At 43.0% G+C, this 24812-nt stretch overlaps 1 protein-coding gene across 1 annotated transcript in view; it reads right to left on the bottom strand.

Moving 5' to 3' along the window:
- Positions 1-8395: 8395 nt before the first annotated feature.
- HLTF (helicase like transcription factor) overlaps positions 8396-24812 on the bottom strand; it is a 109676-nt gene continuing 93259 nt past the window's right edge. Inside the window, exons 22-24 of the mRNA XM_044289801.1 lie at positions 12126-12306; positions 9713-9793; positions 8396-9253 (exon numbers count right to left, since the gene is read on the bottom strand). Coding sequence (XP_044145736.1) covers positions 9101-9253; positions 9713-9793; positions 12126-12306 — 415 coding nt within the window. The 3' untranslated portion in view covers positions 8396-9100. The remainder of the gene's footprint in view (positions 9254-9712; positions 9794-12125; positions 12307-24812) is intronic.

Below are 24812 nucleotides of genomic sequence, written 5' to 3'. Positions count from 1 at the left end.
CAAAAGAAAAAAAGACTCAAACTCTATGTGGCAGGCTTCTAAAGGGAAAGGAAGAGAGTTCCTCTTTAACCCTGACAAATCTGCTAGACCTAATTTACAATGACACCAGGTGTCCAGTAGGTGGAAAGACTGAGAAGAAATGTATGCTTGCCCTTGGGTATGATCGGTAGTAAGCCCAGGTCTCCAGTTAAGAGTTTGTAAGTATTCCTCTAAACAGATATCTGGAAAACAAGAAGCTATCCATGAACAACCAGGAGGTGCTGGAGCTTCAGATATCTCTCTTAATAGAGAAAAAAGCAATACATTTCAGTCCCTGTTCAGGAAAAAAACGAGGCGATTTTATTCCTCAATATATTTTGTGCAAAAACAAACGGTGCTTTCAGATCGATAATCAACTTCAAAGCTCTCAATAAGTACATAGTGTACAAAAAATGTATTATGGAAACGGTAAAGTCGACAATCAACCTGTTGACAAAGGATTGCTTAATGACAACCATAGACTTAACAGATGCCAACAATCATATACCAATCCACAATCAGTATCAAAAATATTTAAGGATTGCAGTCTGATTTCGGGGCAGTCTGCAACATCTTCAATTCCAGGTACTTCCCTTTGGCATATGTTCAGCCCTGAGAATATTTACGAAAGTGATGGTGGAAGCATCAAGTTACCTACATCTATCGAAAAAAAAATTGATTCCGTGGCAGCCCCAACAGAGGAGATTCTAAATCAACATCTGCAGGAAGTACAGACAACCCTATCAAAACTATGGCGGCTGATCAATGCGCAGAAGTCAGGGCCCAGTAGTGCACCCGAGCATTCCTCAGCTTCGGCTGACAGCTGGAATGTTGAACATGCTATCCTGAGGAAGAAGGGACTATTGGATTCTGTGATTAATACCTCGATGAACAGTAGATTTACTTAAGGACCTGGAAGGCTTTTTTCCGATCAGTGAGTAATTTCTGGGATCCTTCCCTACCACTGGAAATCTGCTTAGTTTTATTTTACATTCTGGTCTAGAGAAGGGCTTCAGGGTAAGCACTTTAAAAGTTCAGATGGCAGCTCTTAGTGCCTTTACAGGGATAAGACTGGCAGAGTTAGACCTAGTCGGAAGATTTTTTTTTAAGGATGCTAGTAGATTGCGCCCTTCTTTTAGGCCCTCAGTACCCCCTTGGGACTTAAATTTGGTCAGTTTGGGCCTTATGGAGCCTCCATTTGAGCCTATTTACGACATCCCTTTAAGAATGTTAACATTGAAAACTTTTTTTTTTTGCTAGCTATCACAACAGCTAGACGAGTAGGGTAAATTCAAGCCTTCTCAGCCTTGCCTCCCTACTTGACTGTGTTGGAAGATTAAATTGTTCTAAAACATTCTTCTAAGTTTCTTCCAAAGGTAGTGTCGAAATTTCATTGCCAACAAGAAAGCTCTCTCCCTTCATTTTGTACATAGGCGATGTGAGAAAAAATGTCTTACAAACCTAGAAGCCACAAAATCCTTGAGGAAATCCGACCAGTTACTGGTTCAGTTTTTTGGGGTTAATAAAGAAAAGGGGGCAAGTAAAGCCTCCAAAGCACATTGGATCAAATACTGTATCGTCATGTGTTCAAGTTGGAGGGCATCTTCCCTTCTGGTGGGTCTGAGAGCTCATTCCATTCAGGCAGTTTCCACTTCCTGGGTAGAGGGGGCCTTGGCTTCACTGGAGATTTGCAGGGCTGCTACCTGGTCCAGTCCTTCAAACATTAGAAATTGGATGTTCTTTCCAACAGAGATTTGACTTTTGTTAGGATGGTCTTGTCTGCTGTGGTCCCGCCCTAATGTGGTTGTTATTTCTCTGTTAATCCTCCAGGTAGTGCCGTTGTGGAGGCATGGGAAAAAGATGAAAACTACTCTTACCGGTAAATGGATTTTCCTTTAGCCTCCACAAAATTTTTTAGCTAATTTTTGTTTGTCTGTTATGTTGTTATTATATACTTCTGATCAATACTATAAATTATTATTTTTTTGCATCCATATTTGAGTCTAGGTTATTAACTGAAGCAGGTAAAGGGGAGGAGGCTTTAATCTGCTGATCTTTTGGTTGTTTCCTGTCCCTAAGGAGGAGGGGTACCCTCCTCCAGGTAGTGCCATTGTGGAGGCTAAAGGAAAAGGTCATTTTTATCTTTTTCACAATTATGCCATTGCAGCGGCCAATATATTGTACATTATTTGTTTTACCAGAAATATTTACCCCCTAAATTGTTATGCTGCTTCTTCTGGGTAGGGTAGTACCCAATATGTGACTTATTTTTTGTCTGGGCATAGGGTAGGGCTCAGAAGAGAAATAACACCATGCAAGATTTGAGGCTTACTTTGATATTTACTACCCTGTGCCACAATTACAAGGGCTCTGAGGTGTAAAAATAGTGTAAAAGTCTGAGAACTGACCATATTTTGGAAACTACAGATCTTGAGGAATTCATTTAGTGTCTAGTGAGGTTTTTTTTTTATACCCATTATTTATTTATTTTTATATGGATGTGATGGATATATGGATAAAATTGTGTATAGATTAGCTTACAGAAATTTTGGTAGACAAATCCATGAAAAACGTTGGTCAAATTAGTTAAGAAAATGTTGGTTAGACAAATTTGTTCATAAAAATTGTAGTGCACCAAGTAGTCACGAAATATTGTAAGGTATTAACCCCTTCAAGACCAGGCCTTTTGTATCGTTCACATAGCTATGAGGGCTTATTTATTGCGGGACAAGATGCATTTTTTAATGCCACCATTTAATTTACCATGTTTTGTATTAGAAAAAAGGAAAAAAATTATTTGTGTGGCAAATTTGAAAAAAATACAAAATTCCACCATGGTTTTGACATCACAGCGTTCACTATGTACTAAAAATGACCTGACATTCTCATTCTGCGGCTCAATACGAATGCAGCGATACCAAACTTGAAAACTTTCTTTTTGTTTTACTACTTAAAAAAAAAAAAATTTAATCTTCTGATAAATCTAAATTTTCTTTGCATCACTATCTTCTGACAGCCATAACTTTTTTATATTGTGGTCTACAGAGCTTTATAAAGGGCTTTTTTGTGTGTAACGAACTGTACTTTTCATTGATGCCATTTTTGTAGCACAAAATAAAATAAAAATATTTAAATAGTTCAGACATTTTCGGATGCGGCGATACCCAATGTTTTTTTTTTTTTTTTACTGTTTATGTAGTTTTATATGTAACATTGGGAAAGGGTGGCAATTCAAACTTTTTATATAGTGGTGTTTTTTTTTTTTTTTACACCAATTAGCCAATTAACACCAATTAACATGGCATTTTTTGATCCCCTCTCCTATTCACCATAATAGAGATCTATTATGGTGAATAGGATTTTTACACACTCCATTCTGCACTATGCCTCGGGCATAGCTCAGTATGGAGAAAGCCATGGCAGGCCTGGATTGCTTCAGCAGCGTCCAGTCTGCCATGGCAACTGATTGGAGGGAGCCCCGTGATTTCGCTGCGGGGGCTCCGCTCGGAAGGAAGATGGAGGCACATCACGTCACAGGTGTCCCAATCAGCCTTGATCGCGGCACCTGAGGGGTTGAATGGCAGGGGTGGAGCGATCGCCGCTTCCTGTTAGTACGGCCGGATGCCGGCTGTATCATACAGCTGGCAGATCGTGCGTATGGAGCGGGCTCACTGCAGAGGCCCGCTCCATACATCCCCTGTCACGCAATGATGTACCTGTGCGTGAAGGGGTTGAAACAATTATTAATGCACAAACCAGGTTGTTTAGGGTAGGTTACATAATGTTAAATTCTATCCCTTCTTATTTTTCTTCTGTGACACATTGTGCACCTTTTTGTGTCTCTTTTTATTTAACTCGTATATGGAAACGCTAAAATTGAAAACAAAAAAATACTTTATTCACATTTGTTGAATTAAAAGCTTGGAAGAAATTGAATATATAATAGCACTTACTAAATCAGTGGTGATAATGCTACATACGGGTGCTAGAGCGAGATAAGCCCACATAAACCCGATTAGCAAAAGTGCATAAAGTTGCAAAAGTGTGCTGATTGCCACCACTGGTGAAAATGAAGCACACTCTGGGGTACAACTCACACCCCTATGTGTTCAAAATAGCCTGTTTTAACCCCATTAAACTGACTCTGTACTCAAAACACAGCAGTGTGACATGTACCCCACAAAGGCACCACTCTTGCTGTGGAAATGCAGCCTCCCTTTGAAGTCAATGAAAGACTCATCCACTGAAATAAATTTATTATTTGGGCAGATTTTTTATTAAAATTACCAATAAAGGGGCATAAGCAACATCAAAGTTGGGGTGTTCTTGAGGTGGGCAACACAAACTATTGCTGTAATGTAAAAATTTTGGGCTCAAATTGTGCCGTGGTTAAAGGGGTTCTCCGGGCTTAACCTTTTTTTTAGCTAAAAAAAATAAAAAAACCTGTGGAGGAAAGATTATTGATCAAATACTTACCTTCCACAGTGCAGCCAGGGCCAGCGCTTCCATACAGGCAAGGGGGGCTGGCACTTGATACTGGCACATGGGGGGTTGGCACTTGATACTGGCACATGGGGGGTTGGAACTTGATACTGGCACATGGGGGGTTGGAACTTGATACTGGCACATGGGGGTTGGAACTTGATACTGGCACATGGGGGGGGGGGGGGTTGACACTAGATACTGGAACATGAGGGGGTTAGGCACTTGATCCTGGCACATTGGGGGTTTTGGCACTTGATCCTGGCACATGGGGGGTTTGGCACTTGATACTGGCACATGGGGGGGGGGGGGGGGGAGAGGCACCTGTTACTGACACATGGGGGGAAAGAGAGGCACTTGATACTGGCACATTATTATGGGGCACTATGGGGGCTTCTACTGAGGCCACAAATATTTTATACAGGGGGTCTCTGTGTGATAATAGTATTATCAGTTTCTGCAGTATAGTATTGGAAAGCACAGTGGCACAATATTGGGGGTAGCAGGATGATTTGTCCAGAAGATGGGAGAAAGATGGAAAAGTAGTAAACTAAGATTATCTTTTTTGTTGTAAAAACTGAAGAGACTGAAAATGGTGGTCTGGTCTGAAAGGAGAAGACGAGGACAGAGATCTACATCAAAGGAGACGTCACTGGATGCAAAAGGTATGGGGCCCTGTATTTCTGTAGTGATGGGAGGGGGACGTTAAAGTCAGCAAGTGTCGTGTGGTGGGGGGCCCCTTATTGTTTTTTTGCCCCAAGGCCCCATTTCACCTAGAACCTGCCCTGAGTGCAGCCGTTCTTGAGATCTGCTCCCAGTCACGTGGACCCTCCAGATGGGTTTTCGGTGCTTCCGGCCGAAGTCCGTCTTCTAATCTTCTTCTCATCTCTTCCTGCCTTGAGTAGGAGACGGATTGTCACTAATGACGTCACCGCCTCCTGCAAGTTGAAGCACCGGCCACCTGTCTTCTTCCTCCAACGCAGGCGCAGTATGCACAATTACGCATCCGTACAAATTTACACTGCACATGCGCCGGTATCTCGAGTGAGGGAAGAGTCAGAAACTGTTTCCTACAGTTTCATTTCAACTATGGATTGCAAAGGGGGCACATGAGGGGTATTGTGGATGGCACATAGGGGGCACTATAAATGGCAAAGGGGCACCGGATGGCAAAAAGGGAGCACTGTGGTTGTCACTGTTATGGGGGCTCTTTGGATGTCATTGTTATGGGTGCTCAGTATAAGTGATAGGGCTCATGCACAGAACCATATGCGTTTTGCGGATCCATTAAATATGGTTACTGTCTCTGTGTGCAATTTTAACATTTTTTTGCAGTCCCATTGAGTTCTGTGGGTTTTAGATCTGCATTATGGGGACCAGAATAAGGCATGTTCTATCTTTTGCAGAACTGACATACAGATGTGGAAAGCAAATGGACGTCATCTGTGTGTTTTCTATATCCATATGTCAGTTCCAGTAAAGACAGAACATGTCCTATTCTGGTACTCAAATTCATAGAACTCGATGGGACTGCAAAAGATGTGGATCACAAAATGGATACGGTTGTGTGCATAAGGGTTTAGATACACAGCTCAGCAGGCAGGATCATAGAAGATGGGATTAGATACACACTTCAGCAGGCAGGATCATAGAAGATGGGATTAGATACACACGTCAGCAGGCAGTATCGCACACAACAGGCTCTGTATCAGGCACACATACATGTTAGGATTAGATACAGATGTGTTTGGGTGTGCTTGCTGCTTCCAGCTGTTTATTACACTCTGGAGATGGTGAGGGAAGAGCCTGCAGACGGTCAGTGATGGGATTTAGACACTGTGTGAGAAGTAGATTCATGTCTGGGTGTAGAAAGATAGACACAGGAGTTGTAGTGGGTGTGGCTGCTGCAGGCAGAGCAGAGTCAGGGGCGTGGCCAGCCTGTGACTCATCTCTTGTGCAGTGCAGCCAGGCTTGTGTATCAATAAAGTTATGTATTCAACAAAACAAGAAGGGGAGAAAGTAAACAGATCTGCCAGGGAGAAGGGAAAGCTCAGACATGAAAAACAGGTATTGGGGGCACATAAAAAGAATTTTGATTTTGGGACCGGACAACCTCTTTAAGGCCTCATGCACACAACTGTTGTGTGTTTTGCGGTCTGCAAATTGCGGATCCGCAAAACACGGATGGCGTCTGTGTGCGTTTCGCAATTTGCGGAAAGGCGCAGACAGCCATTAATATAACTGCCTATTCTTGTCTGCAAAACGGACAAGAATAGGACAAGTTATATTTTTTTTGCGGACCACAGAACGGAGCAACGGATGAGGAAAGCACACGGAGTGCTGTCCGCATCTTTTGCGGCCCCATTGGAAGTGAATGGGTCCACATCAAAGCCTCAAATACTGTGGCTCGGATGCGGACCAAAACAATGGTCGTGTGCATGAGGCCTACGGCCGTGGGGAACACTGGACTGTGATATAGGATGTTGTTCCTCCATTAGTCCCGAATTCTTGGCTTCTTGACTACTCCCATATATAATACAGTGCCCCAAAATTTGGACATTTGCGATCTATCTACAAGGGTCTACCGAAAAAGGATTTGGGATTAATCAAAATAAACTGAAAAATAAAAAAATCTGCTTAAAAAAATATCTAAATCGTCTGGAGAGGTCAAATTATATAGGGAATTGGGGACTATAAGTCTCAGGTGTTATACATGTGGGATCATTAGGGCAGCTGCAGGCTCAGTCCTGGGATGCCTCCTTGGTGTTTGTTTAAATAGAGCAGTTAGCGGACGACAAGGAGGAAGTGAAGAATCATTAGTGGACTCTGTATTAGCAACATCAAAGGCCTCTTCTGTTGTATATATTGTTTTGGACATTTTTGAGTAATGTCAAGTGCTAAAAATTGTAGTATTGAAATCAGATTATGTACAAAAATGTGACGCAACAACTAGGCAAAAAAAAAAAGTAAAAAAAAAAAAATGATGCACCAGCTAGGAAATATGATATATGCTAACTAGCCTACCACCTTGGTACCGAACTCTGGTTTGGTTCCAAGGTACCACTAAAAATCGAACCAGAGTTTGGAAATGACTACTGTAAAAAGCCTTGATACCAAAGTTATTACACCAAGTCTCACGAGACTTCGGCTCATCGGAGCCAATACATTCTAATACTGTACGGAGCTCCTGCTCTGTACTGTATTACAATGAAGTTTTATGCAAATCAATGAAGCATTCGAAGTCAATTTACTCATCCCTTAATATCGGCTACCACCTCCGATCGTCTGGAAGTGGGGGAGGTTGGAAGAGATTAGAGGACGATCGAGGGACAGATTTTTTATATATATATATATATATATATTTTTTTTTTTAATTTAATTTTTAACTACACTGGCACTTTTTCTGAGCTCATGTTCTAATCGCCTCACACAGAAATGAGGTGGTTACACCATGGGCACTGAAGAAAAATCTACCTTTTTTTTGTTACATTGCAGCTATATGTCATTCAGCATTGACTGACCAATAGCTGCGATTGCTGGTACGGGATCGCTGTGATTGGGCTGCTGTTTGTCACTGTTAATTGTGACAGGCTGAAGTCATGATGTAAACGTATGGTGCACTAATATTTCGCTTGCTGTCGTACATTTACAGCATGGAGCAGGAAGTGGTTAAAGTGGTTTTATGCTGTCCTAGTTGTGTTTTGTATCGCATTTTACGGTGTGTGTCTAGCAGTGGAATGAGGTTTGTTTTGGTATGTCTGTGTGAGGACACTTCTAGCACAGGTGGGAGTCATGTAGAGTACTGCAGCAAGCTTGGAGTACTCTGGGGCAGCCCTCTGTATGGACAGATGGGACAGTCTACGGCTGTTGTGCTAGCAAACGGGAATTTGCTTGGAGCATTTCAACTTCGTCAGTTTATTCAAGATGACCACTATTAAGGAGTCTACACATCCTTTGCTAATGTTTTGCTTGAAGTAACCACTTTTACTAAAGTTATTGTAAATGTACATAAAGCCATATGCCAATATAAAAGATGAGCCTGTATACATGAAGGAAAATACTGATAACACATTGCAGGGCTGCTCATGCTACAAGTCAAGACTCGCATCCAGTCTAAAGGCAGCAGGTAATAGAGGTAAGGCTGAGCTCAGTGTAACAATGTATACAGACAGTACTGCAGCTCAGAATCACAAGAGCCACGTATTGCAGTTTTAATAGGACACTACAGTGTGACGGCATTACTAGTGTATGAAAGACACCTTAGACCTCATGCCCATGAGTATTTTTGGGGTTCTGATTTCTTTATGGGGCTACATGGTGACATACTGTAGCTCACAGTGGAGTCTTTTCTATAATGGCATATTCATGTACATCAGATTTGTTGCAAAAATGTCAACAACCAATAAATGTTTCCATTCATCTGAATGGTATTAACTCCGCTGTGAGGACATTTATTTCTCCATTTAAAGCTCCTTCACTGCTCTCGCAGTCCCAGCAGATCACGTCTGTCCACTGACTGCGTGCCTAGACCTATGTGCAAGCGTTTATAGCGTGTAACATCCGGATAAAACACTTATGAGGTGTAATTGCGCAGCAAACTTTATAAATCAACAAGTGTCCTTATTTCTTTAATCCGGGCTTCTTTTATGTCACTTGCGCTTGGCTTCTTTGTTCCAAAGGCTCCTGCAGCAAGCTCTCGCTTTTTGCTCTGGATTTTCAGCATATTTTCTTCAACAGAATCTTTTACAACATACTATGAAGGAATTACAAAAGGCTTCAGTTTACATGACAGTAACAATTCAGATGATGCTGGTTAAAAACCAAAAGGAAAATCGGTACAAATACATCCACAGCCAGGCACACTAAGATTGCCCAAATGACTGTGCAAACTGTGTGGAATATTAATACAGTGAAAATAGAGCAGATCTTAAGAAAGTAGTATATAAATGAGAATATACACTGTAATGTCACTGCGCTTGCGTCACTACTAAGAGCGACAGCACAAGCGCAAAACTGACATGGCCAGGAGAGATGTCTTGCCCCGTTAATAAAGGAGGATGGGGGAGTCTATTGAGCAGCACGGCCAGCCCCTCCCTGCTAAAGCAGGCTGATTTATGAACAGCTTTGATTTGTACAAGTCTATTTGCTCATCTCCACTCAACAGGACTGTCAAATATTTTTAAAGGTTTAGTTACCATCGAACTGGGTTTACCTTGGTAATAATCACGTCCTTCGTCTGTCCAAGACGGTGACAACGATCAAAGCATTGTTCTTCAGCAGCTGGATTCCATGCCTACCAGTAAGTAGGTATAAAAGGGCACAAAATGGTCACAATAATAAATAACCAGAAAGAACTAATTCAATTTATATTCAATAATTCATAGTCTTTTTTTGTAAGATATCGTATTTTTCAGACTGTAAGTGAGGAAAAAGTGGAAAGCAGTCTTATCGTCCAAATGCTAATGACCACTTTCATTATGGAAGTGGTCGTCTGCATGTGGGAGGCGAGGGGAGTGGTGAGGGAAGCGCTGCGTGGCTGCGCTCACCCTCCCTATTCCCAACTCTGCATTGTGTCCTGACCGCGTACAGCGCCAGGATGTAGTCCATGTAGGCGAGCACTATGACCTGGCACTGTGTGACGTCAGGTCACAGTGCAGTGCAAGCCGGAAAAACAGCAGAGCGGCGAGTGCGTGGCAGAATCTTCTGATCTGAGGCTGATGGGGGGGGGGGGGGTTGTCTGATCTGAGGCTGGGGGGGGGTCTGGTCTGAAGCTGATGGAGGTTTGCGGGGGGTTGTCTAATCTGAGGCTGGGGGGGGGTGTAATCTGAGGCTGATGGAGCTCGGGGGCTGATTTTAGGGTCTGATCTGAGGTTTGATGAAGAATGGGGTTCTGATGAGGATTGGGAGTCTGCTCTCAGGTCTGATGAAAAAACATTTTTTTTTTCTTATTTTCCTCCTCCAAATCCTAGGTGCGTCACAGTCCGAAAAGTATGGTACATGTGCAAAGGAAATTCAATGAAGTGTAGCCCAACATCTTTTATCTATTTGAGTCACATCTGAAATAGAGAACATCCTCAAAACAATGCTTCATAAACCAGCTACATTATTCCATTGTCAGACTAAAGTAAAGCTCGCCAGATGTGTTTTTTCTATAAAGGGATCTTTTAACTCCTTGGGTGCTGTAGGCAATTAAACATTTTTGTTTTCTTCTCCCTGCCTTTCAAGAATATTTTTATTTTTCTGTTCACATAGCCATATCAAGTCTTGTTTTTTCTAATGGTGTCATTTCACATTCCAACATTCCATAGGCTGTATTTGAAAGGTGAAAAAAATAAAATAAAAATATGTATGTATTAATGGATTACAATAGGAAAAAAATTTTTTTATATCTCCATTGATTTATGGGTTTGGATTTTACTACATTCACTGTACGCTGAAACTGGCGTTACTTATGGTCTGCGGGCAGTACAATTAGTGATGCCAAATAATTGTATGTTTTAATACTTTAAAAAGATAAAGACTTTGAAAAAGATTTCTTTGCATGTCCAAATTCTGACACCCGTAACCATTTTATATTTCTATCTACGGAACTCTATAATGGTTCCTTTTTGCTGGGTGAGCTGTATTTATTGGTGGCATTTTGGAGTTTGTATGACTTTTTATCACTTTGCATTCATTTTTTTGTGTGGCAAGGCTACAAAAAAACCGCAATTTAGGCATTTAGATTTTTCCTATTGCAGCGTTCACTGTACACAATTATTTTTATATTTTAATAGTTTGGGCATTTTCAGATGCGATGATACCAATTCGTTGTTTTCCCCCCATTTTTATTTGTAAATGGGGAAAGGCAATTTGACTTAATTGTCTTGTGTTATTTCCTATTTTTAAAGACTTTCTTTTGACCTCATTTTTACCCCTCCTCCCCCTTCCCCCCAGGGGGGTTGAAAGTGCGATAGTTAGATAGACTACAATACATTACTACTGGAATCTGTTGCAAACTGCTTTTTTTCTATTATGCCTTGCTTGAAGAAGTATTTAATAGGAACTTTACTATGACAGGCCTGGGAGCCTTCACAACATTCCTGGCTGCCATAGCAATCAAATTGCTCTGACAATCTCATCATGAAGGGAGGGGGGGTAATGCCATTTGAGAATCAGAGGGAGCCTTCCCCCTAAAATGACCGCATAGATGCCATGGTCGCAACGTACCACAGTATCTAAGGACTTAAGTGTCCATGATCATAGTTCTTTGATCAAGGACACTGCTCGCAGATGTTTGCAATGTAAAAAAGTAGGCACCTGCTACCAATGGGGCCTGACTTACAACATACTTACAGTGGTCACGAATCAACCTATGCAATGTACATTTTTTTTATCTGGCACAACTGAACAGTCATTGATAAGGTGTACTGAAGTGATGATTGTAGGTCCACCACTACCCTATGGAGGCATCATGATGCCACTCTCTTCTCCTCTTGCACAGTTATCATAGATGAGATCAGATAGGCCATCAATTTTATAGTACGAGAACCCTTTGCAGAAGATCTAGTCACCAAAATGTCAGGTACAGAAATTGTAGAATGCATCTGCAAAAACATTTTTCATATCCCTATTCAGGCACTTACAGGATCCATTAAAAACACACGGGAAGCTGCCGTCAAGTTCAGACCTACTCCTCCGGCCTTCATCGACAGTAACATAATGGTTGGAGAGTCATCAGCAGTGCTCTGGAAAGACTGTATTGCTTCAGTTCGTTTTTTCTGTGGCATCGAGCCGTCCAAGCGTGTAAAGATGAAGCCAGACTCTCTACACACAAAATTAGGACAGTGTACAGTTTCTATGACAACAGACATTACATGGATGAAAAAAATCTGACTTGGCATCGAGCCTGTGTTATGCAAAAAAAAAAAAAACTAGGTTACATAACTGCTACAGGGAAGAAACAAGAGGGCAAAAGGCTAAACATGGCTGGATGTATAGAGCTCAGCCCCATGGGGATGCTATCCCTTTATTCAGATAAATCACAGTAACATACAGTATAGAGGTAGACAAACAAATAAGCAACCAATGTAACAGTTTACATTGAAATACACAAAATATTCTTAATTGATAAACTGTGCCGGCAGAAATGAGATGGAAAATTTTCCGTAATATCTTAAATTGCCTGAACTTAAAGACCTGTGACCTTTCCTGACATGTCCGTTTTACTACTTACACTCCCCTTGTAATAACAATTCTGGAGCGTCTATTCTTATGACTCTATAATGTGCCATTCCTTTATTACTCCTTCTAGAAGTTATGACTGAATTACTTGCAGTTTGTAATGAGGGTCCATCTGGGTGTTACCAGTTAGGGAGGGGGGTTGTCCCTGCACTGTCTGCAAAAATTCAATTAGTGCTATTTGAGAATGGGCCATCGCTATCTGATCAGCCAGGGTCTGTCATCCTGCCGATCAGCTACTCTGCAGTAGCTCTGGCTCCGAAACTACACTGCTCCATCCATTGTGCAGTGGACAGAGCTGGTTTTCACAGTAATGCTCCTCATCCACTTCAATGGTGGCAACATCAGGCTTATTCTTACTATAATGTAAGTAATCTGGCTTCTTTCATAGAACTAAAGCCATATTTCATGGAATACAATTTCTGAACAAATAACTTTTCTAAACTCCTGTAAGGAAACATGCATTGCACTATGCATTTAATAACTGGAAATGACTGTTATTATGACTCATTAAAAAGTGGAATAAAAATGACTACATTTTAATTGCCAGCCAGTTGTCTGCGGTGTATAAATGTGGAGGTGATAATGCTGCAAAAAAAAGGGAGCACGGAGTCAGATAACTGTATGCAGCTATATATGTATGTCCTGGAAACACAGAACTATCCGCAAGTCTAAATGGGAATAAAAAGAGACATCTAGAAAGTGTAGCTGCTGTCCTTTGTGATTGCCTTAAAGAGGGTTCCAGGATTTCCATATTGACGGTCTATCCTAAGGAAAGGTCATAAATATCAGACCGGCGAGGGGTCTGACTTCCAAGACCCCTACCGATTAGCTGGATCAGAGGCCATGGAGCTCAGTGTGATGTCACGTTCATTGGTCACATGGCCCAGGTGCAGCTCATCCACATTCAAAGAGCTGAACCCGGACATACCCACATTTTCACCCAGGCAGCCCCCCTGATGTTAGCATCGGAGCATCCCATGCTCCGATGCGCTCCCTTGCTTTGCGCTAGATCGCGCAGGGCAAGGGCTTTTTGTTTACAGCAACACACTGCCGGGCAGAGGCTTCCGTATAACTGGCTAGGGCAGAGCTAACACTGGGTTCACACCTGAGCGTTCTGAAAGGAGCGCTCTGTATGCGCGATTGTACCGGCGTTTGCAATCGTGCATACAGAGACAAGCGAACGCCCATTGTCGCGTGTTCCCGAAAGTCTATGTATGGGAACGCGCGACAAGACGCCCCAAAGAAGCTCATGTACTTCTTGGGGCGTCGGGCGTTTTACAGCGAGATCGTACGCGCTGTAAAACGCCCAGGTGAGAACCATTCCCATAGGGAATCATTGGTTTCTCCTTGTTGAGCGTTTTACAGCGCGTAGGAACGCGCTGTAAAACGCTCAGGTGTGAACCCAGCCTAAAGCCCGCCCATCAGTGCCGGTGACGTCACCGGGGTTCCTGGCAGCCCCATGGAGAGCCCGGTTCGTCACCGGAACTCCTGAAAATGCCTTTGCCGTGCACGATTTAGCGCAGGGCAAAGGAGAGCATCGGAGCATGAACTGCTCCGATGATCAAGTTAGGGGGGCTGCCTGGGTGAAAACTGAGGTATGTCCAGGTTCAGCTCTGAAACCGGAGAACCCCTTTAATACGGTTTTCCTGTTCTGTCTAGTAGTTCTGAGATGACTTCAGGCATACCCAGTAGGAACTTACTATTGAGCATGTACAGCACAGCTTCAGGCACTGTAACTAAGGGCCTTGGAGCAGTGTGACGATACCAAGTATAAGGCACAGTGGAGAACACAGGAGGGGTGAGAACTGATTTTCTATCACCACTAGGACATCCTGCTCATCAGTGGTTTTGAAAAATTGGGGCCTTAGATTAAATATATTTAAGGTTAACATTTAAAAAAAAAAAAATCGAAATTCCTTTGAACGTCAATAAATTAATCATACCATCTAGGCCTCTTTCACACTTGCGTTGTCCGGATCCGGCGTGTACTCCACTTGCCGGAATTACACACCGGATCCGGAAAAACGCAAGTGAACTGAAAGCATTTGAAGACGGATCAGTCTTCAAAATGCGTTCAGTGTTACTATGGCAGCCAGGACGCTATTAAAGTCCTGGTTGCCATAGTAGTAGTGGGGAGCGGTAAACTTACCATCCGTGCGGCTCCCGGGGCGCTCCAGAATGACGTCAGAGCGCCCCATGCGCATGGATGACGTGCCATGTGATCACGTCATCCATGCGCGTGGGGCGCCCTGACGTCACTCTGGAGCGCCCCGGGAGCCGCACGGACGGTAAGTATACTGCTCCCCCTTGACTCCACACCAGCTTCTTATAACCAACCAAGTCCTTATAGCCATTCTGCAAAAAAGTGTGTACCCAATCTGTGTATTTAATAGGTAATCAGACTCCAATACTGAAAAAAAATCCATAAGACCTGAGTCTTTCACCATTTTATTGCAGAAATGGCTATTTTCCCAGTCATTGAGAAAGCAAAGTTGAGAGGCCACAAAGTAGCCCTTAAAATAAGGGAGGTTAAGACCTCCCTGATTATAAGGCATAGAGAAATACAGTGCCTTCAGTCTGACCCGCTTCCTCCCCCACAATAAATCGTTCAGCATGCGCTCTATAAGTCTGAAATACTTATCCGCGATCCATACAGGTGAGTTACGCAGAACATACAGGACCTGGGGCAACACTACCATTTTTATTAGAGAGACTCTATCCGCCCTTGCAGGCAGAATTTTTTGCCATATCTTAATTTTGGCCCTCAACTTTGTCAGCAGGGGAATTAAATTGAGTTGTAGATATTCCTGAGGTTTAGCCGAAACTGAAATCCCCAGGTACTTTATACAACCAGAAGTTGTTAACTGGTTATCCCAGTTACCTCGCAGCTCATCTATAGGGAGGAGAACGGTCTTCTCCCAGTTGATCTCCAAACCCGATGGGGCGGAGAAAGCACCTACCAAGTCCATTATGCGAGGGAGGGTGGTTTCTGTTTGGTGAACAAAGACCAAGATGTCATCTGCATAAAGAGATACACGATCCTGTCTCCCCATTATACCAAAGCCAGACAGCCTGCAAATCCTGCCTTATGCTAGCTGCTAAGGGTTCAATATAAATATTAAACAAAAGGGGAGAAAGAGGACAGCCTTGCCGGGTGCCTCTTCCTAGGGAGAAACTCTCTGTAACCGTATCATTGATCTTGATCCTGGCAACTGGAGAGCTATATAGTAACTGAACCATCGCCCTGAATTTGGGGCCGAAGCCCATTTTTTTCATCACCTCCCAAAGGAAGACCCACTCCACCCTGTCGAAGGCTTTGGTAGCGTCCAGCGACAGGACGGAGCGGGTACCGCACCCCGGAGACTGAATATTCATAAATAGTCTATGCAAATTGTGATGTGTGCCCCTTCCTGGCATAAAACCATTTTGGTCTGGGTGTATAATAGTGGGTATAACCCGAGAAAGCCTCCTGGCCAGAACTTTTGATAATAACTTAACGTCAGTATTTAATAAAGAGATTGGTCTATAGGAACTCAATTCTTTCGGGTCCTTATCCTTTTTAGGGATCAAAACAATGAGGGCCTCCATCATAGAACATGGCAAGTCCCCTCCCCTCATTGCATGAGAAAAGACCTCTAGCAGCTGAGGGAGAATTACTTCACCATTCCTACGGTAAAATTCGTATGGAAGGCCATCTAGGCCTGGCGATGAGTTCCCCGAGATAGACCCCAGAGCCTCCTGCAGCTCTGGCAAAGACAGCTCCTCCTCTAAACATTCCATTTGGGTTGTGCTTAAGGTCGACAATGGGATCCCATCCAAAAACCGCATCGCCAGGTCAGATGACAGGCCAGAAGAGGATCTATACAGCTGGGAAAAGTACTGCAGAAAGGTATCCGCAATCCCCTCTGGCTCTACTATAGTTTCCCCCTCTAAGTTGCGAATCGACAGAATAAGTTTATTTTTCTTATCTTGTTGTGTAATTATTCTGGCCAGGAGCTTACCGGGGCGTCCAGACTCCGAAAAATACTTTAACCCCTTGAAGAGTACTCTATGATTTGCTTTCTCGATTAAGTATTTTTCGAGGGAGCAGCTCGCCTTCTGCATTTCTTCCCTATTGTATTCAGTCGGATGACTCGTGTACCGCTCAGTTGTAAGTGCAGCAGTTTTGGCCAGTTCTTTCTCCTCTTCCTTAAATTTTCTCTTTGCTGCAGCAATCTCGCTTATAAAGACCCCTCTCAAATATGCTTTCATTGCGTCCCATACTATATTGATGTTGGCAGAGGGAAGATTCACCTCCCAAAAGGAGGAGATCAGTATTTTAATAGACTGATAATTGTCCAGGATGGTGAGCCAATATGGATTCAGCTTGAATCCTGGCCCCCTCTTGTCCTTGTTCTCCCTGGTGCATACCTCAATTAGTACGGGTGAGTGGTCCGAGACTGTTCTTACCCCATATCGCATTTTCCGGATATTGATCAGGTTGCTCTCATTAGTAAATGCTAGGTCAATCCTAGACATTGCTCTACCTCCCCTAGAGACACAGGAGTATATTTTCTTTCCTCCGCCAAGATATTCCCATATATCCACCACGCCAGCCTCCAAACAGAACTGAGGCAGTGGCGAATTACACGGATTCCTCCCCGATTCTGCATCTGATGTAAATCTGTCTCTTTTAGGGTCCATGACCGCATTAAAATCTCCCATCAGAACTAATCGACATTCTGGTCTCTTTTCAAGAAAAAACAATAGCTGGATTAGTGGATACATAGAGAATGGCGGAGGTATATAGAAGAAAGCAAGAACATAGCTGCAGCCATGCAGCTCGCCATACAAAAAAATAAATCTGCCCTGGTCATCTATATTAGATTCTATTAGGGTGAAATCTACAGAATTATGGATCAGAACTGAAACGCCCCTAGAGGATCCACTAAAGGTGGAATGATAGGCTTGAGAATACCATCCCATTGTCAAACGGGACACGGTTTCTTTAGTAAGATGGGTTTCTACTATGCAGATAATTGCTGGAAGATATCTTTTCAATGCATCCATTATGGCTTGCCTTTTGACCCTTTCCCCGAGCCCTCTGACATTCCATGCTACAATTCTAGTCGCCATCAATCACAGCAAGGAAAAAAAAAAAAAAAAAAAAAAAAAAAAAAAAAAAAAAAAAACCAACAAACCTGCAAGGTGGGTTCCCTTTGCCTGCTCCCTCCCATCCCCCCTCTCTGTTGATCCGCCCGAGCTGGTCAGCGAATCTCTAACCTCTGGCCGTTCTCCCCCTCTCTAGCCTTGCCCCCCCCGCATCATAATATTGGAGAGTATCATATCATAGGCCCATTTGCTCCATCCACTCTAGCGCTTGTTGTGGTCTTTCAAAGAATTGTAAAGTCCCGTTATGGATCACTCTTAGTTTTGCTGGATACTGGAGCGAATATTTAATGTCCTTGGACGCCAAACGTTTCTTTATCTCTATAAAATTTCTTCTCTTCTCCTGAGTCTGTCGAGCGAAGTCAGGGAAAAAGAGCAATTTAGTGCCCTGATATTCAATAGGTGTACATTCTCTTGCTCTTCTCAGTATCATATCTCTATCAGCAGACAGTAGTAATTTCATTAAGATTGCCCGCGGCGGCCTCCCTGGAATAGGTTTCCCTCCTGGGATTCGATGAGCTCTTTCTATCTGAAACATAGGGGAGAAGTAGTCGCTCCCAAGATTATTGAAAACCACATCTTTAAGTTGTTCCTCTAGCTGTCGACCTTCGGCTCCTTCTGGGAAGCCAATTATACGGACGTTATTTCGCCTGGACCTATTTTCAAGGTCCTCCATCTTATTTTGTAGTAATTGATTTTCTGAGGCGAGAAAAACAGTTTTAGACTTTAGCGTATTTATGTCGATTTGCAGTGAGTCGACCATTTTTTCAACGTTAAAGACACGGTCCCGAATTTTTACCAGATCATCTCTTATTAGAGTAATATCGCTCTGCACTGAACCCAGTTGGGTAGACATCCCTTGCGCTAGGGTGCCATTGTTTTCCACAGCACAGAGAATTTTATTGAGTACTGCAGAATCATATTCAACTCTCAGTTGCGTAGAGAGATTTTCCTCTACCGTTTCCTGACCTGTCTCTGCTAATTCGTCATCAGATAGTTCATCAGTTTGAGGAGGCTTAGCGGGTTTCTTCAATTTAGAAGAGAGTTTCGTTTTTACTGAATTATTTTCATTTGAGAGGGGCGGTTTTAAAAACTTATCGATTTTGTTATCTGGGGTCTTAGATCCGGACTTTATTACAGAAAGGTCCACTGACCGTCGTTTTGGGGCCATTTTCTCCCCCTTTTTTTTTTTTTTTTTTTTAACTTTCCCCTTCCTTTTTACCTCTTTTTTATTTTATTTTTATTTTTTTCCCTCCTTTCCCTCTTTCCACTTCAATATAGCAAGAAGTTTATTCAAATGGTGGCGAAGGAAAAGAAGAATGGAATCAAATAAGACGATGGTCTCGCGTATCCGAGACGCCCACACTCTCAATGCGCATCACCAGCCAAGCAGAAATTTTTCAAGACCACAAAGTGGGAGAACAAGCAGGCCTTGCTAATCACCCACGCAGAGAACAATCCAGATGGCGACCATTCCCTCTCCTTCTGCCCCTTTTAATTTAATATTTTTTTTTCTTTTTTTTCTTCTTTTTCCTTCCCCTTCTTTCCTTTCTCTTTCCTCCTTCCCCCCTTCTTCTTTATCTATTTATTTTCCTTTTCTTCCTTGTTTTTTTCTTTTTTTCTTTTATTTGTCTTTTCCTTTTCCTTTTCTCCCCCTTCTCCTTTCTCTTGTCCTCTCCCCTTTTCCCGGCTCTTACTCTTTCTTTGCTTTATCTTTGTTTTTTTATTCTTGTTTGTTTTTTTTTTTTTGTTTGTTTTTTTTTTTTTCCCCTTTCTTCTCCTTTTTTTTTTTTTTTTTTTTTCTTGACAACACAGAAAACCAACAGCAAAAATAGAAGTCAAGGGAACAGTATTCTCACGTGTCTGAAGGAGCCCCAGTCCGGAGCACAAACGTCCCAGCGCAACAGATCAGAGCAGGAGAGAGAGGAGACCGGAGCCCTCACCAACCCCCAGCAAGAGGAGCAGTTCAGGTATCGGGCAGTTCAAGGGTGCCTCAGGCCGCAAGACGTCAGCAGAAGCAGCACGGCAGACAGAGCAGCCAGACCAAAGCAGAGGAAGCGCAGGAAGAAGCCAGCAGGGGAACGAGGCAGAAGATCTCCAGAGCTGCGAGACAGTCAAAGCAGAGACGAGTCGACCCAGTAGAAGAGGAGACGCTCAGCAAGCGAACACCAGCGATCCACCAGCGAGAGGGACCAGGAGCCAAATCAGGTAAAGCGCGGTATAGCGCGGCTCCAGACGCTCAATTCGTCGAGGTTTAGGCCTCAGCTGTGCAGCACAGCGCTGGTTATTCGGCGTCGGCTGTAGGCATAGAGCCGGAGCCGATGTGGAGCATAGAGCATAGGGAGAGGAGGCCAGGGGGGGGGAGATCGAGACGTGACGTATTCACGTCATCACGCCATCCAACCTTGAAGGCATCTGAAAAATGAGACTTGTTTGTACCCCATTATGGCATAACTCAAAGATCTTGAATCTAGGAGACTTGAGCTGCTGCCAGTACTGGAGGACTAAGAACGTCCATTACCTACATCAGGTAGTCAGTGATGGACAAATTCTGTCCCTGACTGAGCTAAGACAAAGGGCAAATTTGGGTGAGGTAGCTTGGTACGCATATTTTCAATTGAGGTCGGCACTCTCCAGCACTTTGAATAGTCATTTTTTTTTTATAGATACTCCTGAATTTTTACACGACTTAATCACTAAGAAAACAGCCACGAGAATAAAAATATCACACTGCTATAGACACCTAATGAAAAAAAAATTTTCGGGTGTTTTTTCTCCAGGACAAAGATCCTGGTCTTCTTCACTTTCAGAGGTGGGCCCTCTAGATTGGGACAATATAGGGGAAAATTTAAAATTAGTCTCACACAATTTTAATCACATTGTTGTACAATTCAATATTCTTCACAAAATATATGTGACACCCATTTGGCTACACAGGAGAGGATACAGAGCCTCCTCTGACTGCCCACGTTGTGGCAACACCGAGGCAGATCATCTACATCTGTTTTGGGGTTGCCCAATGCTGAGCAGCTATTGGAGAGCGGTCCAAACCAATTTGGCTCGTAAACTTAACATTGTAGTTCCTTCGTCCCCCAGGATATGGGTCCTGGGAGACCTATCAGAGGTTAATTACCAGCCTATAAAACGCCAACTTCTGACTAAGGTAATGTTTTTGGCCAGACTTCTTATTTCTAGATCATGGTTCTGCTCTTCTTCTCCAGACTGTAACAATTGGTTGGGTCTGGTTGAGAAAGTGAAGAGCTACGAGAGGATAATGTACAACCAAAGAGGATCCTATTTAAAATGGGCTGCAGTTTGGAAAGATTGGGATAAGAACAACTAATTTAATTAATTAATTTATTGATTTATTTCTAAATTTTACGTACAAGAACTTTTTTTTTTTTTTTTTTTTTTTTCTCTTTTTTCTTTTTCCTGCAGGGTGGGGGGGGGGGGGCGGGGGGGGGAAGGATGGGGAATGATCTATTTGTTTGTAATATGTAAACGAATCTTTTGTATATCAATAAAAATTTATTAAATTAAAAAAAAAGTATACTGCTCCCCCGCTCCCCACTACACTTTACCATGGCTGCCAGGACTTTAGCGTCCCGGCAGCCACGGTAACCATTCAGAAAAAGCTAAACGTCTGATCCGGCAATGCGCCGAAACGACGTTTAGCTTAAGGCCGGATCCGGATTAATGCCTTTCAATGGGCATTAATTCCGGATCCGGCCTTGCGGCAAGTGTTCAGGATTTTTGGCCGGAGCAAAAAGCGCAGCATGCTGCAGTATTTTCTCCGGTCCGGAACTGAAGACATCCTGATGCATCCTGAACGGATTTCTCTCCATTCAGAATGCATTAGGATAAAACTGATCAGGATTCTTCCGGCATAGAGCCCCGACGACGGAACTCTATGGCGGAAGAAAAGAACGCAAGTGTGAAAGAGCCCTAAATAACATATTTTTAAGCTGGAGTACATTTTTACTGACTCTGCTTTAAAGTCACCATTGCACTATTAAGCGTACTGCATACATTCTGCTTGAGTGTTTCTTTGAAAAACGGGCATGTTCTGGGTAGGGCATTTTTTTCTATAGGCTTCTCTAGAGGCATTGTGAACTGCCTGAAAGTCAGAAAATGAAATCTACCCCTGCTATGGGAAGGTGTAGAACATGAAGTACATGCCCACTTTTTCTACTTTTGGCAAGTACAGCATAAAAAGTGAAGTGCTGGACTTCCGGTTCCGGCGCCAGCATGTTCTGACGCACTAAGTAAATCTCAGACTTGCTCTGCAAATGACTGTTCCCTGGTTGCTCCATCAAAACCTAAACCTAATCGGTACCTCATCTCCCGTCGGGGGTGTATGGACTGGTTTTTGGTGACCATGGGGAGCAGGAACAAGCAAAAAAGAAAAAAAGAAATCAGCACAGTCGCTGGCGATATCGCACAAAATGGCGGGCCCTCCTTTCTCACAACCACTACCAAGTGAGGATCCTCCTGCATCTCTTCATGATGAGACGAGTGGAGACGGAGAAAAACAACTGTCATCTGCAGGAATAGATTATAAAAATCTGGCACTGGAAGTAGCGGCGCGAATTCTACCGGACTTACAAGAGTCACTAGCCACTACTGTGTCGGCCTCCCTGGCGCACCTTCACCAAGATATTGCAGAACAAAGCCGCCGCATTGACTCAGTGGAGGAGAGAGTTAATGCGCTGGAAGAAAACCATATTACTTACCGGTAATTTCCTTTTCATCGATCCTCCATGACAGTATACCATGAGATATGACCCGCCTCCAACCAGGTAGGGACAGGAAGTATAAAATAGACCCTCCTACAGCATCTCCTCTGTGTCTTCTAGACCGACAGCCTAGAGAATCTATTCTTCCAATATAATGTATATGTATACATTTTTTTTTGCGCACACACCCCCCTAAGATTTACTTCTTAATTACAGGGTGTTTTTTTTGGGAGTGAAATCCCTGCCATCATGGAGGATTCATAAAAAAGGAAATTACCGGTAAGTAATATGTTTTTTCCCTTTCATCCTCCATGACGGCATACCATGAGATATATCAGATAAAATTTATTCTAGGGAGGGATGGTGGCTTCTAAAACTCTCCTACCAAAGGAAAGCTCCTGCTTTGACCGCGTGTCCACTCTATGTTTTATAAAGGTATGAGGGTTGGACCATGTTGCTGCCCTACAAATCTGTTCTATTGACACATTAACTCTTTCTGCCCATGAAGTAGAAATTGATCTTGTGGAGTGAGCTTTGAATATTTTGGGTGGCGAAGCCCCCATAGCATTGTAAGTTTCTAGTATCGCTGATTTGATCTGGCTAAAGAGTCTTCTGTGGCTCTATGGCCTTTAAATTTTCCCTGAAACTGTACAAACAGATAATCCGATTTTCTGAAAGCCTTTGTGGCCTCCAAATAGACTGAGATGGCCCTGCACACATTTAGTTTGTGAAATCTTTCTTCACCTTCAGTTTTTGGATTAGGACAGAAGGAAGGAATCACAATCTCCTCTTGTCTATGAAAATTTGTAACCACCTTAGGAAAAAAGGAAGCATCCAACCTAAACACCATTCTGTCTGGAAATATCAAGAGAAATGGCTCGACTATCTTCAGAGCCTGAATCTCACAAATTCTGCGAGCTGATGTAATGGCCACTAAAAACAAAGCCTTCAATGTGATGTATTTTAACGACACATCAGACAATGGCTCAAAGGGTGTTATTAATAACCCTGAAAGGACCAGATTAAGATCCCAAGGAGAGACATAAGGTCTAAAAAAGGGTCTCAATCTATCTGCCCCTTTTAAAAACCTAATAATCCAAGGGTGGTCCGCAATTTTAATATCAAAGACTGAGCTTAGTGCTGATACATGTACCCTTAAAGTATTAGGACGCAACCCTTTATCAAAATCGGACTGTAGGAACCCTAATACCGTCTGAATGGAAAAAATCTGGCAGGAATTTTTAGACTGAGACCAGGCACAAAATTTGGACCAAACTCTGGAATAAATTTTAGAGGTCACCACCTTCCTGTTAGCTGCCATTGTATTTATTATATCATCTGAAAGACCTTTGGATTTTAAGGTTAGCCTTTCAGATTCCAGGCAGCCAGGTGTAGTTTTTCTACCCGGGGGTGACAAATTGGACCTTGAGCTAGAAGGTTCTTTGTCCAGGGGAGGATCCATGGACTCCCTAATGACAGAGTTTCGTCGAATGGATTTAAAGAGAAGAACTTCTCGAGTTTTGAATTTTGTGCTGTGGTGAATAAGTCTACCTGCGGAATCCCCCACATTGAGGTTATATGGGAAAAGACCTTTTTCTCCAGACTCCACTCTGTGGATTTTAGAGGAACCCGACTTAAGAAGTCTGCTTTTACATTTAAAGATCCCTTGAGATGTACCACTGAAAGGGAATTTACGTGATTTTCTGCCCACGAAAAAATGTTTTCCGCCAATTGGCCCAGACTTGTTCCTCCCTGATGATTTAGGTAGGCTAACACCGTAGTATTGTCGGATCTTACTTGTATATCCTTCCCTATTGTCTCCTGAGACAGCTTTTAATGCTTCCCAAACTACCCAGAGTTCTCTCTGGTTTGAGGATTGACTCCTCTGATCCATAGACCATTGTCCTTGGCAGGTATGAAGGGAGCAGTAAGCTCCCCACCCTCACAGACTTATGTCGGTGGTGATTGTCTGAATCTGATCGGGAAACCACTGTACACCTTCTCTTAGATGATCCGGGTTTAACCACCACTGGAGGGAGTTTTTTTACCCGAGGAGGAATAGGGATTTTCAGATCTAAGGCCTCTTGCCTTCTGTTCCAACCTCCGGGAATCCACTGCTGCAAGGTGCGAGTGTGGAATTGGGCCCACTTCACTGCAGGGATGCACGATGTTAGGGAGTCTAACAGTCTCATGCTTTCCCTGACA

The sequence above is a fragment of the Bufo gargarizans genome, chromosome 4, assembly GCF_014858855.1.
Source record: "Bufo gargarizans isolate SCDJY-AF-19 chromosome 4, ASM1485885v1, whole genome shotgun sequence".
In the NCBI taxonomy this organism is placed as follows: Eukaryota; Metazoa; Chordata; class Amphibia; order Anura; family Bufonidae; genus Bufo; species Bufo gargarizans.
The sequence above is the reverse complement of the archived record's forward strand: the minus strand, read 5'-3'. Positions and strand labels throughout refer to the sequence as shown.